The following is a 13,269-nucleotide window of genomic DNA, read 5'->3' as shown; positions in this document are numbered from 1 at the left end:
CTAAGGAAGGCCTAAGGCTGCTACGATGCACATATCACATTTGATAAATTTTATGGTTTGTGTAAAAATCTGCGATAAAGGCTATTGTTTGAATCTAAGTTCAAATAAGAAGACTCAAAGCTGCGCAATAGACATCCCCTGAAGAGTAATAATTAACCTCATGTTATTCTCTTCTCATCGGGAGTAGGGTGCCTTGCATATCCACGCACACAAATTTCACATCATGAAAACCCACTGTAAGTATACAGCATTTACGTGTTTGATCATGAATCTTCCATACATTCCTTTTATGAATGAAGCATTGGTGATGGAAGCGCTACAAATTTGAAATTGTTTTGGTTCATTCTTCATGGCTCTTATTTATAAGCACACGGAGATATGTGCAACAAGTAACAACACGAAACATCTGAGTTCAGCGTGAACGCATAGATTATAAATACATATACGATTACCCTTCTACAAAGTATATCACTCTGTATTGTGGTGAGTGAAAGCCTTAAAAACAAATTTTTTGAGCTGGCCTCACGAAAAACACAATCAAAAATTTCTGAGCTGGGTAATATTCTGTAATCGTTACTTTTTTTGCTTTTAATCTCTTATTTTATCAATTTATTTTCAATAATAAAAATTATTTCAGTGGAATCTTTGTAGATTTGTAAAAAGTAGCTATCACAGCTTGAAAGACATTCCCAATGGATATCAATTTGCTTCCTCTGGAGCTCTTGCAACATATAATGTCCTATCTCGACTACCACACACTAAAAATGGCATCGATCGTGTGTCATCGGTGGAATAAAGCTTCTGAACTGTTTATCGTACGCAAAGGAAATTTGTGCATCACCGAGGCAACAGCACACCATTTGAACGATTTGCAGAACTGTGTGCGCGAATATCAAACTATTCGTATCCACCGAATGGACGAATGGTCAACATTGCAGGCGGTAGTAACGATCTTTACGCAAAGGTTTCCGAGAGTTCGAAAACTGCATCTATCTGGTTGTTTACAGGACTATCTCTACCGATTCTATAATACATTTAGAAGTTGGATGGAGCAATGTGAGTTAATTAAAGTATCAATCGACGATAGATTCGCCGATCACTTACTATGCGGGCCGGAAGACTTCGAACTTTCTTTGCCAAACTTGAAACATTTGGTCTGGCACGAATGCTTATATGGATATGGGCAAAAGACGGTCACCATCAATGCTCCAAACATGGAATGTGTCTACATTGATGATAGCTTGGACGCATCGTGTGTGGTCCGAATTCCAACGAGCGATCGACTAAAGTTCGTCAGGTGTATGTTTTACACGAAGCACTTCGACGATACATTTATTGGAAGTATGCCCAACGTAGAAACTCTCATCATGACAATAGTTTACGGTAACTGTGATGTTGGTTACTTACAAAGTATGCATCAGCTTCGGTATTTGAGTCTGAGTTTCGGCAGCGCAAAAACATCACTGAGAAATGTGGAAGCAATGCATGACTGTGATCAGTTGAAAGTTTTAAGTATTACAATACAGGATTCCAACTCTGAAAAAGGTTTGTTGAGATTGGATAAAATATTCAACAATTTTATAATATTAGAAACGCTTGAGCTACGCACCGTTGAAGTGCATGCAACCGGTTCAGTTCCAGCAAAACATTTGGAGTTCTTGAAACTGAGAGATGTTACTTGCTCTACCAGCTCTATGTCTGTAAGTGCTCCTCAGCTGAAAACTTTATCAGTATGTTGGAAAACGTTGCGCATCCTTGAACTACACGAATGTGATCACCTCAAAGAGCTCTTTTTGGACTTGGAATCATCCGGTCTGAAGCAGTCAATCGAACATATTGCAAACTTCTTTGTGTTGAATCATAAAAATCTATCGAAACTGGTTCTATTCAGAAGTTACCAAGAAACTGCAATCGAAGACGATGCTTGGTATGCTAGTAATGACTTTGGGTTGGAAAATTTGGAGCTATACAACATTGATATTAGTATCAATTTTTTCCGAATGTTATCCGAATGGAAATCGCTGAAGGTGAGTTACATTTGTATCTTCGAGCCTTGTATATCATAACCAATTTATAAAAAAAAATCGTTCCAGAGCATTGCCATCGTTCGATGCACGATCAACTGCGGTGCAATTAATGGTAATGATGGAGCACCGGCTACAACTAATACTGTTCCTTTGCCCAACGTGGCACGGATGAAGCTTGACAATGTCAAACTAAGAGGCACGACAACGAGATCGATTTTTCCATTGCAATTCGGAAAAGTATGTGAGATCGATTACACATCGAATTCATCTGACCTGTTCTACAATACGAAACATCAATTCTGCAATCATGATCAACGTTTTAGCCCTTTCACTAACGACAGAATTAACTATGATTATACATTTAACCCTTTTACTCAAGATATAATTGATCCGTTGAGTTTTTGATTTCCAGCAATTAGTTTCATGTTTTATTATGCACATCGTTACTACGAACTTTTAGTAGTGAACATCTTCATACTGGTACCAAATTTAACTTTTAGTTGCTGCTCATGCATAGAAGTAAGCGAAATGCGAGTCATAGAATAAAGCCGAGTAATAAACTTTTATATCAAATGCCATCGTGATAAGTTAACTTACATTTCAAAGTTTATGAATTCCACATATAATTATAGTAACAAGTGTTACGGAATCAAAAAAAAATAATTTATTAATCAAACTTTACACTAATTACATCTGAATTCACTGCTTACTAACTATGAACTGCCCAATTCACTGTCATTCACTACCTTTTATAATTTATTATTGCTAACTTAACATTTCCTATGCCTGCCTATTTGGAACATCGGTGATCGACCGGTGGGGAATTCTGCTGATGGTGCATTATTACTTTCTGGGTGACAACGGCTGATTGGGTTCGAAGTCCAGGGGTTCTGCTGACGGTGCTTCTCTGTTGGCAGGGCCCTCTTGTTGTCGCTATTACGGTTGATGTGCATATTGTATCATAACTCCTCCGGGGGGTGAAAAAAGCGTGGCCTCACGCGTCTTCAATGGGATTCTGCGATGAAGATTTGGGGTCTCTTTTGGTTAGCTTAGAAATGAAGTAACGAACAGTTTGTCTGTAATAGAGTAGAGCAAACACAGCTAATGTTATGGTTATAATGGTTGAGAGTGTTAACCCTCCAAATAAACTCCAATACCAAAGTTGATTTGTAAACTGCTTCAAGTAAACGTGATTAATCATTTTCCTGTTGGTTATAGTTTTATTGTTGAGATAATTTATGTCGTCCTCCTCTAATTGGTGGTGTATTATCAGATTGTACATAGCCCCTTGAATGATGGACGGATGAACGATTCGGCTGATTGATGAAAATTGCTGGTTTCTGATAGTTACTGTACAATTGTAAAATGTTATTAAAAAGTTTCCCTCTAGGATGCGATTATCGGGACCACAATCAGTTTTTAGTAACTCTGATTTCGCATTGTTAACTAATAATTGGTTGTCGGTTATTAGTTGTGCTTCTGTACTATTCTCTCGTCTGGTAGTACAATAGCTCTTCTTTCCCAATATCAAACTCGATATACATTGATCTGAGTACTTACTGATGTAACTACTAAGTTGAATGAATTCATCAGGTTTGGTGGTTGTGAATGGTCCATGACTGCTTTTAACCAGGTGTGTTGGATATTTCCTAATCATTGAATTGTTATTATTCAGCGCATGGATTTGAAGTATTGCTGATTCTTCTCTCTCCAGTTTTGGTACACGTAAGATGTACAGTAGGGTTTCGTGGTTAACGGCAATTTTGGGTTGCACTAAGTTTAGTGCTTCGTCTGGCAGATCTGTGTAAACTCCTTGATCCTCCAATAATACTCGAATTGTGTGTATCTCTTGGGTTGTGAGAATTTTGCTGTTGGCAACTGATATTTTAGTCCACAATATTGCGTCCTGAATTTCTTCTAGTATCTTGTTGATCAGGTCAATATTAATAATGGTGGTGATGGTTTCTATTTCATTCAGTATGATCTGGTTTTCATGTTTGCTTTCAATTACCTTATTGACTGCTCTGGTTAATGACTCCAATCTTTTACCAATCTGTTCGTTGACTTTATATTGTTGGTTGTTGCTTTCGATTAAGTTGTTCAGGGTTGTGTTGATAATGTGAAGGTCTTCGGCGTCCGGGCTTCCACTGATCCATTTCCAAGTCGTTCCGATAAGGTTCAGGCTCCTAGCTAAACGTTTTCGTGGTTGTATTTGAATGAAATTGGAATATAAGAGTTAATTTTGTGTTTAACAATTTCAGATAAATGATTATTAATCTTTTTATACGCTAAATTTGTCAAAGAATTGATTGTAACTTCTAAATTTGTAGTGTTTATAGGATGAATAATATAGACATTTCCTGTTTGAATTTTACAAGATTTGATTCTCAAAGTTAAAATTGGATTTGAATTTAGGTTTGCAATTTCTATCTCCTGGCAATTAATTTGAACAATTACGACTATTTAAATTATATGTAAAAATAGTAGCCTAATCATTCCTATTGAGCAGTTATTAAATCTATTTTTTATCATATTAAAATGTGTTTTTTTTGTTTTCGTCCTTCGTATGGGAGCTGCAATTATACAAAAAACCCAGATTAATCCACCTAGCGGTGATGGTGCCTTTCTCGACCTTCGTAAAATGTGTGTGCTTGAAAAAAGATGAGCTAGTGGCTAGGAGTAAAAAAGACAAATTTCTTTGTCCGTTCTATGAAAATCAGATTATTTATGGCAAAGATATTGTAGATCCAGTTGAAAACCGAAAATCATATTTTGTCCCATTCCCGGATGTCGCAACTGCATCGCGAGTGGTGCCCGACTATGGCACAGTTGCGCACTACTCGCGATGCAGTTGCAACATCCGGAAATGCGAGAAAATGCGATTTCGCGGGACCTCGGTTCGGTTTTCAGCTTGATCTACAATATGCTAATAAGAATTTCGACATTTTTGTTTCCTTTTCCAATCTTTTTGACGTACATAACCCTGTTTTATTTCACCCAGTCATATATTTTAAGGATATCACTTTTGGATGTTAGTTGAACTGAAGCTCCGACTACACAAAAAGAAAACGAAAATGTCATTCCCATCACGCGAGCGGAGGGCAACATTTGTTATGATATAAATCTCATGACCGTTTTTCTGCCAAACTCCCGTATGAAGTGGGAGAGACAGAGACATCATCTCAGTTCGTCGAGCTGAATCGATTGGTATATAACACTATGGGTCTCCAGGCCTTCTGTAAAAGTTTGGTTTTTGGAGCGAACATACAGCCTTTTCGTATAAAAAGGCTAAAATGGTGTTTCGGCCATAACTTCCGATCCCATAGTCCGATCTAGCCAATTTTCAATAGGAAACAATGGGACAGGATTCTGCGTCGAATGCAACTTGTTTCGTGTGAATCGATTAAGGTTAGGTGTCCGAAAAATAGGTGACATTTTTGTGATTTTTATGAAAAAAGGTAACTTCCAATCCCATAGTCCGACCTGTCCAATTTTCAATAGGAAACAATGGGAAAGGATTTTGCGTCGAATGCAATTTGTTGCGAGCAAATCGGTTGAGAATAAGTGCCTGAAAAATGAGTGACATTTCTTACGCAATATTTTCGTATGAATTTGTATTTTGGCCATAACTCTCGATCCCATAGTCCGATCTGGCCAATTTCAAATAGAAAATAATGGGACAGGATTCTGCGTCGAATGCAACTTGTTGCGAGCAAATCGGTTGAGGATAAGTGTCCGAAAATGAGTGACATTTTTTACGCGATTTTTTTGTATGAATTTGTATTTTGGCCATAACTTTCGATCCCATAGTCCGATCTGGCCAATTTCAAATAGGAAACAATGGGACAGGATTCTGCGTCGAATGCAACTTGTTGCGAGCAAATAGGTTGAGGATAAGTGCCCGAAAAATGAGTGACACTTGTTACACGATTTTTTCGTATGATTTTGTGTTTTGGCCATAACTTTTGATCCCATAGTCCGATCTGGCCAATTTCAAATAGGAAACAATGGGACAGGATTCTGCGTCGAATGCAACTTGTTGCGAGCAAATCGGTTGAGGATAAGTGCCCGAAAATGAGTGACATTTTGTTGAGTAGTTTTGCACACACACACATACACACACACATACACACACACACACACACACACACACACAGACATCACCTCGATTCGTCGAACTGAGTCGATTGGTATATAACACTATGGGTCTCCGGGCCTTCTATAAAAAGTTTGTTTTTGGAGCGATCATATAGCCTTTACCGTATACTTAGTATACGAGAAAGGCAAAAAATGAATTTATTAGTAATTTTATTCAATATGGTTTCAAGCTGAAAGTAGAAAACGGCGTTAATGTGTTGATGGTATTGTTGGGTATTCGACGTTTTATCTGAAAATAGAGAAAAATATGTTAGTTTCTGTTCCTAATTCGCTTTAGTTTATTTTTATTTCTTTTCACATTTCTCTTGATTGCAACAGAATGTTCATTGTTCTTTAGGCATTTAGTTTCTGTGAATCTGGGGTCTAACTTTTTTCTTGTGGTTTTCTTTATGAAAATGTCTGTGTTCTCAACAAAATTTGGGGGTCTTCTCTTTCTGGGTTATGTTTCGTCATTGTCTTTGCTGATTTTATCAATTGGTTGGTGACCTTCGCGTATAAATTTTTTGCTTCCTCAGCAATCTGTTCTGGATCAATATTATTACGTTGATTAAACACAATTTCGTTGGGTTTAAAAAAAGTAGCTGAGTGAACTGAATTATTATAAAGGGCTGTTGCTATAGCTACGATCTCTGGCGAACTTTGTCCTTCAAATTTATGTTTATTGGTATTGTATATCTCAATAATAGTACTATGAGTCTTTTCAATTTGTCCGTTCGACTCGGAGGATGAAGCAAACTCAATGTCTGTTCCTAAATTAGCTAAAAAGGCTTTCAACTGTAAGCTAGTGAACGCAGCTTCATGGTCACAAATTATTTTCTTTGGGGCTCCAAATGTTCTGATATAAGGGCTTGTTGAATATCGGTAAGATTTCGGGACGGAATTTCGATCATTTGTAAGTGCTTAGAAAAAGCACATATTAATGATAAGTAGTTATGCTTATCGATTCCAAAAATGTCTATGTGGACTCTATCGAAGGGTGATTTTTCCACGGGTCTCGGAGAAATTTTAATGTTGTAGGGCTTGCCTTCATACTTGTGTTTTGCACAAATAGAGCAAGAATTTACTATTTGCCTAATCATTTTTGTCATTCCAGGAAATTAGTATGTATGCTCTCTTAATTTGCTTTTCCATCTCTGATATTCCACGGTGGGCTCGTTCATGTTCAGTGCGAACTATTTGATCTTGCCTGTTTTCCGAAGTCACATCTTCGACGATATTTTGAGTAATGACGAAATGCGAATTTGTCAACGAAAAGTGTTCCCTGTGAACTTCTTGTATTAACTGGAATAGATTTTCAGGTGCCAGAATGGCGGTTTGTGTACCCGAGCTATATTCTTTGATAAATCTGGTTATGTTCTCTGGATCATACGACGTTGCACAAATAGTTACACGGTTGAAGTTAGGAAAAGGGTTCTCTGTTATAATGCTATTGAAAGTTGTTTGCCTGAATACTATTTGATTGCGATAACTATTGATTGCTCGTTCAGTAAAATGAATGAAGAAATCACCTGAACTATCCGCAGAGTGATTTGTAGCCAAGGATTCTTCGTCAACGTCATTTGCGTTCGCATCTATTTTACGGCTAAGTGCGTCAGCTACAACGTTTGTTTTTCCTGACCTGTAAACTATATCATAATCATAGTTTTCTAGTTCAAGGCTCAAATTGATCAATTTTAGATTCTTTTTAGAATTCTTTATGTATGTTAAAGGTTTGTGATCTGTTATGAGAGTAAATATATTCCTACCCAGATATTGTTTAAATTTGTTAATAGCCCAAATTATCGCCAATGCTTCTTTTTCTGTGGTCCAATAATTTAGTTCAGTGTTATTGAGGGTCCGACTGGCAAATGCTATTGGTCTCTCTGTTCCATCCTGTTTTTGTGATAAAACCGCGCCCAAAGCATAGTTGCTCGCATCCGTGGTCAAAATAAAAAGAAGGTTATAATCAGGATAGGCAAGAACCTGATCCGAAGATATGATGGTTTTCAATTTTTCAAAAGATTCTTTGTAATCTTTATCATTTATGTTTATGTCTACATCTTTTTTCAAATACTTCGTGAAGGGTTTAGTAATTTTAGAATAGTCTTTAATGAACCTTCTATAATATCCAGTAAGTCCTAAAAATTGTTTAATCTGCTTTGATGTAGTTGGTAATTGCCATTCTAGAATTTTTTGTATCTTATCGGGGTTTGCCTTAATGCCATTGGGAGTGATTACATGACCTAAAAATTCTGTTTCGGTTCGCAACAACTCACACTTGTCTAACTGGATTTTAAGATTGAAATCCGCTAGACGTTTTAAAACCTTTGAAACATTTTCAAGGTGATTTTCTAAGTTATATCCAATGATGATGATATCATCCAGATAAACGAAGCATATAATACCAATGTAATCAGCCAATATGCTATTCATCGCTCGCTGGAAAGTGGCGGGCGCGTTCTTCAAGCCAAAAGGCATACGTGTGAATTCGTAGTGCCCTTGTCCTGTTGAAAATGCTGTTTTCTCTATGTCCTTTTTGTTCATCTCGATTTGGTGAAAGCCTGACTTTAAATCCAAAGTCGTAAAGTACACAGACTTGCCAAGACTGTCGAGAATTTTAATAATTTAAATATTGCAAAATTAAAAAATATTAAATATAAAAATAATAATTTAAATCTTATTAGAGCTGTTGACCAGGTTTTTAATGCGACTATAGAGCCGAAATAAAGTCGATTTTAACGGCTTAATAATTACTTGGGACTTGTTGCGAGAAAACCGGTTAAGAATTACTATATGAAAAAGTGGCTAATGTTTTTCAGTTTTCGTTTGCACACACACGCGGACTGACAGACATTTGTTCAGTTTGACGAGCTGAGTCGATTGGTATATAACATCATGGGTCTCCGAGGCTTCTATAAAAAAAGTTCGATTTTGGATTAAAATGATGGCCTTTCGGTACAACTTTGTTGTAGGAGAAAGGCAGAAACATTTTTTTTTCCTGTTCGGGTGTGCCACTGCGACCTGTTATTAGATCTATTGTAGCGTTACCCGTATCCTTAGTGTTAAAGTGCATGTCGAATTACTTCATTACTATTGATAAGCAATGCAGTATAGGTTTCGATACAGTTGTTGTTTTGTTTCTCAAGAGCACCATGACAAGGTCCCGCTATTTAGACCCTTCACAGAGAGCAATCCCATTGAAGGCGCGCCTCTTATCAATAGGAAATCAATCCTTTCTTGAGAAAACAGAACAGTGATACTGTTTTTGGCCATGCATCGGAGCCCTAGCCACATCCTTGTCTTGCTTCTAGAATATCACCAGTAAATAATGAAAACCCGGGATTTAGCTCTGTCTACAAGACCATTTCAAGCAAGAGAATTTGTTCAGTAATAAGAACTTCCGTATGTTCCTCTCACTACCATTTTCACCAGTTCATGAAGAGTTAGTACGTATTTAAACCCCTAACTCGATTTTTCCAGCAGTCAGTTTAGCCTAGGACCGGGTACCGAGGTTTTTTAACTAATTGCTTGAAAAGTTGTTTCCGCTGCATACAGTCTAGCCTCAAACAAGAGGAATTCGAGTCTTTCAACTGTCTGCAAGGTAACATTATGTTTTATTTCTGAGACTGCTGTTGGTAGCGGGGACTAAATACGATAAATCCTTAATTACCACAACTTATTGCCCTAGCCCTAGCTAGAAAAATGGATTAAGCTAGGGATCTGTTTGGTAGATCTTACACCGCAACACACTACGTCAAAGTGATCTACCGTGTTACGGGATAAGGCAAAAACATAGTGCCACAAGTCCACCATACATCACATTTTCAAATTCAGCTTCTGAAATTAGCTATTTGCCAATTAGTGAACCTTATACAACTAAATAAATGATCCTCCGATGTCGGGTTTTGCCTCATTAATTGAATTTGTTATGCATTGAATTCATTACAGTTTTCAGATATGTACAAACTGAGTTCGTTTACAAATATTAAGGTACAGCCGGTACAGCTGAAGAATGAAGTTAAGATTCACATACACAAATGTCCTGAACAGCGCATGAACCACCCACCCACACTGTTTATAGAGCCGGCTTAACGGCATAGGAGGAGTCCGCCAGCTGTCACCGACAGAAAAAGTATATATTAATGGAAATTTTACAAGCTGTGATAGGAGTTGAACTTTATTTTTTGTTATAAAATAAAATAGGGGGAATGACGGCTTTGGCAGGTTTTGTTCTATTATTGACAGGGGTTTTTTTTTATGACTGACTATGCTCAAATTTGGCCTAAACATTCTTTGCATATCAAAGAATATTGTGGCCATATTTCATAAAATTTGGTCGAAAAAAAAACCCCTTACAATAATAGAACAAAACCTGCCAAAGCCGTCTTTCCCCCTATATGATGTGGAAAAGTTCAGAATTTTAAAACACATCACATTATAGGCATGTTATCCCGTTTTCTATATTTTGCTCTAAAGTAGTACTTGCTTTAGAGCAAAATATAGAAAACGAGATAACATGCCTATAATGTGATGTGTTTTAAAATTCTGAACCCTTCCACATTTTCAACCCTTCCAAGATTCTCGGTTTACTCACCCTGCAGACCAAATACCGTTCGATTAAAGAAAAACTATCGTTTTAAAGACATTTTAAATGTTATTACCTATACCGTGCCATGTTATAAATTTTCATGTTAATATTTTTCTTGAGTTATTTTCTTAGTGGCAGCACTGATCGTTCCAAGTAAAAATTCAAACCGCCATTCTTGATAAATCTACTCTACTGCCTCATCGATGCAGGTATATGTGAACGATTGAAATGATTCGATTATACGCCACGTCATTATGTTGCCTTCCAGAACAAATTATTCAGCAAAAGACACTCCTTACTGCAAGTTTTGTGTGATAGATAGTGTGGCTTACAGAACGCAAACAGTATGTCCTTCAATTTCGGTAGCTTGCCACTAAAAATAGTGCAGTTAATATTCGAACACCTCACGCTGGATGACCTCCTTAGTGCCAGTTTGGTTTGCCGTGAATGGTACAGTGCGACAGACGCATTCATAACCCAGAAAGGCTGGCTTGCACTCCAGTTGGACCAGCCCAACATTCTCACCAAGCTGGAAGGGATTCGACGTAGATACTCCAATCTTCTGCTATCCATGGTTCCCTCGTTTGGCGAACTTTTGCTCATAATAGATGTTTGCGCCGAAAAATTCAACCTTCGGAGGTTAAAAATTAACAGGACTTCGATCGATAACATTTGGTCCATGTTTTTTCTGCTGGGTGATTTTAAAACTTGGGTGAACAATCTGGATGAAGTGCACATTTTGCTAGATCATCGATTTTTGCAAAACGACAACCATATAACCGGCCGAAAGATGCAATACGAGATACAGTTGACCGCAGCAAGATGCTTGCACTGGAGTGAGATTCATACAGGGAAAAGAAACAGGGCCATAACCGTGTTTGCCCCTCGTCTAAAATTAGTGTCTATTAGCGACAGTATCGATAGTATATTTGATCTTGAACTGCCTGACTGTCATTCTCTGGAAACATTAGAATGCACTTTATATAAGAAAAAATTTGAGAATCTTTACAAAGCATCTTTCGAACATCTAACTACACTTGTTTTACGCATACACTATACTGTTCAAGATGTACATTTTTTACACGCATTGACCAAACTGAAGTGGCTTACATTGTCAGTTAAGTTCGATAAAAGACTATTGGAGACACTGTTTGTAGAAACAACGAATGCAATCAATAGTTGCTCGGATCTGGAAGGTCTACAGCTAATTATAATGGGAGACACCGCTTCTTCAAGCATCAATCTGTACCGCTTGTCTGAATCGCTACCACGACTGAAACAGCTCGAACTGAACAATATGTACTTGAGCTGCGCTGGAAATACATCACTCTTTGACCAATTAATCACCTTCAAACTCGTTAACGTAAAACTAAAGGAAGACGACGACATTCTAGAAATGAGCTATCCATCTCTGCAGACAATATCGTTAAATGTGAAGCTGCTCCCTAGCGTGAATCTTCTCTCATCAAAAAAAGTAGAACTTTTCGTGAATGTAGATTCGCTTGATCTAGCTGAGTCTGTAGATTTGTACTTGAATCCGTTTTTGAATCAGTTCTATTCAAATATCCGTACCCTTACTCTGTTCAAATCTGGTGGCTCTAACACTAGAGTGGATTCAGTGTGTCCCCGAAACGCTTTGGGAGTGCCACAACTGAATCTCATCAATATGACTGTCTCTCTAGAGATCCTGGAAATCATCGCCAGTTCAGGAAATTTGACAGTAAGTTCACTTATTTATGGCACACATTTTTATTTTTATTATACCTAGCATATTTATTCTCATGTTCAAATTTTGGCTTTCTCAGTCTGTTGAATCAATAACGATTATTTGTATACGTTCCCGACGTTTCGGCCGATTGGTTTTGGCCTTTGAGAAGATGGCCTTTCTCAAAGGCCAAAACCAATCGGCCAAAACGTCCGGAAACGCATGCGAATAATCGTTCCTATTTCAACAGGCTGAGAAAGCCAAAATTTGAATATGTGAAGCAAATCCAGTCGGTAACGCCATTACAAATTTATTCTCATGTTTTAGCATCTCACCCTCTCGAAATGTTTGCTCAGTATTCAGGAAACATTCCGAATGGTGCTTCTCAAAAACTTGCATGTGTTAGAGGTCAGGCAGGTGCAATTGAGTGATCGTAAGGAGGTACTTTTTCCTTTATTGACAAACAACCGGGAGGAACTTAGAGGACGATTGCAAAACGGGTCCATCTGGTTCAATACAGCTGGGGATGACGATGGTCTATCTGATTCGAGTTGCGGACCAGCGAATAGAAAATAAACCCGCTATAAGGATCCAACATGAATTCATCGTGCATTGCAAACAGCTTCGTTCTTTCGTCATATTACGAAATAAATTAAATGTAAACTAGTTTTAAGTAATCTCGTTCTAGGGCGGTCTACTGTCAAAGGAACTTGAGGAATTCTTCGACTAACTATAAAAAGCACAATTAAATTCGTTAAATATATGTGGTGATTTGTGAATAAAACCGAGAAGTCTCTGAACTAAGTTATTGT

At 37.6% G+C, this 13,269-nt stretch overlaps 2 protein-coding genes and 1 long non-coding RNA gene across 5 annotated transcripts; 2 read left to right on the top strand and 1 right to left on the bottom strand.

Moving 5' to 3' along the window:
- Positions 1-469: 469 nt before the first annotated feature.
- LOC134213505 (uncharacterized) lies at positions 470-2,614 on the top strand. 2 transcript variants are annotated; one of them, XM_062692619.1, is made up of 4 exons: positions 470-556; positions 638-941; positions 1,008-2,027; positions 2,094-2,614. In XM_062692619.1, exons 2-4 carry the CDS (start codon positions 693-695, stop codon positions 2,430-2,432), a joined length of 1,608 nt encoding a protein of 535 aa, XP_062548603.1. In that variant the 5' UTR covers positions 470-556; positions 638-692; the 3' UTR covers positions 2,433-2,614. The 2 variants fall into 2 exon arrangements, with proteins under 2 accessions (XP_062548603.1, XP_062548602.1); XM_062692618.1 differs by having other exon boundaries at positions 471-556; positions 638-2,027.
- Positions 2,615-2,668: 54 nt separating this feature from the next.
- LOC134213507 (uncharacterized) lies at positions 2,669-4,597 on the bottom strand. The gene is made up of 2 exons (XR_009979472.1): positions 3,588-4,597; positions 2,669-3,377 (listed from the first exon to the last, which is right to left on the bottom strand). It is a non-coding gene; the product is annotated as an uncharacterized LOC134213507 (long non-coding RNA).
- A 6,151-nt stretch (positions 4,598-10,748) lies between these two features.
- On the top strand, positions 10,749-13,261 carry LOC134217875 (uncharacterized). Of its 2 annotated transcripts, none has more exons than XM_062696705.1 (2): positions 10,749-12,472; positions 12,821-13,261. In XM_062696705.1, exons 1-2 carry the CDS (start codon positions 11,099-11,101, stop codon positions 13,031-13,033), a joined length of 1,587 nt encoding a protein of 528 aa, XP_062552689.1. In that variant the 5' UTR covers positions 10,749-11,098; the 3' UTR covers positions 13,034-13,261. The 2 variants fall into 2 exon arrangements, with proteins under 2 accessions (XP_062552689.1, XP_062552688.1); XM_062696704.1 differs by having other exon boundaries at positions 10,752-12,472; positions 12,785-13,261.
- The last annotated feature ends 8 nt before the right edge of the window (positions 13,262-13,269 follow it).

The sequence above is a fragment of the Armigeres subalbatus genome, chromosome 2 (assembly GCF_024139115.2).
Source record: "Armigeres subalbatus isolate Guangzhou_Male chromosome 2, GZ_Asu_2, whole genome shotgun sequence".
Classification (NCBI taxonomy): Eukaryota; Metazoa; Arthropoda; class Insecta; order Diptera; family Culicidae; genus Armigeres; species Armigeres subalbatus.
This window is presented reverse-complemented; position numbering and strand designations above follow the sequence as displayed.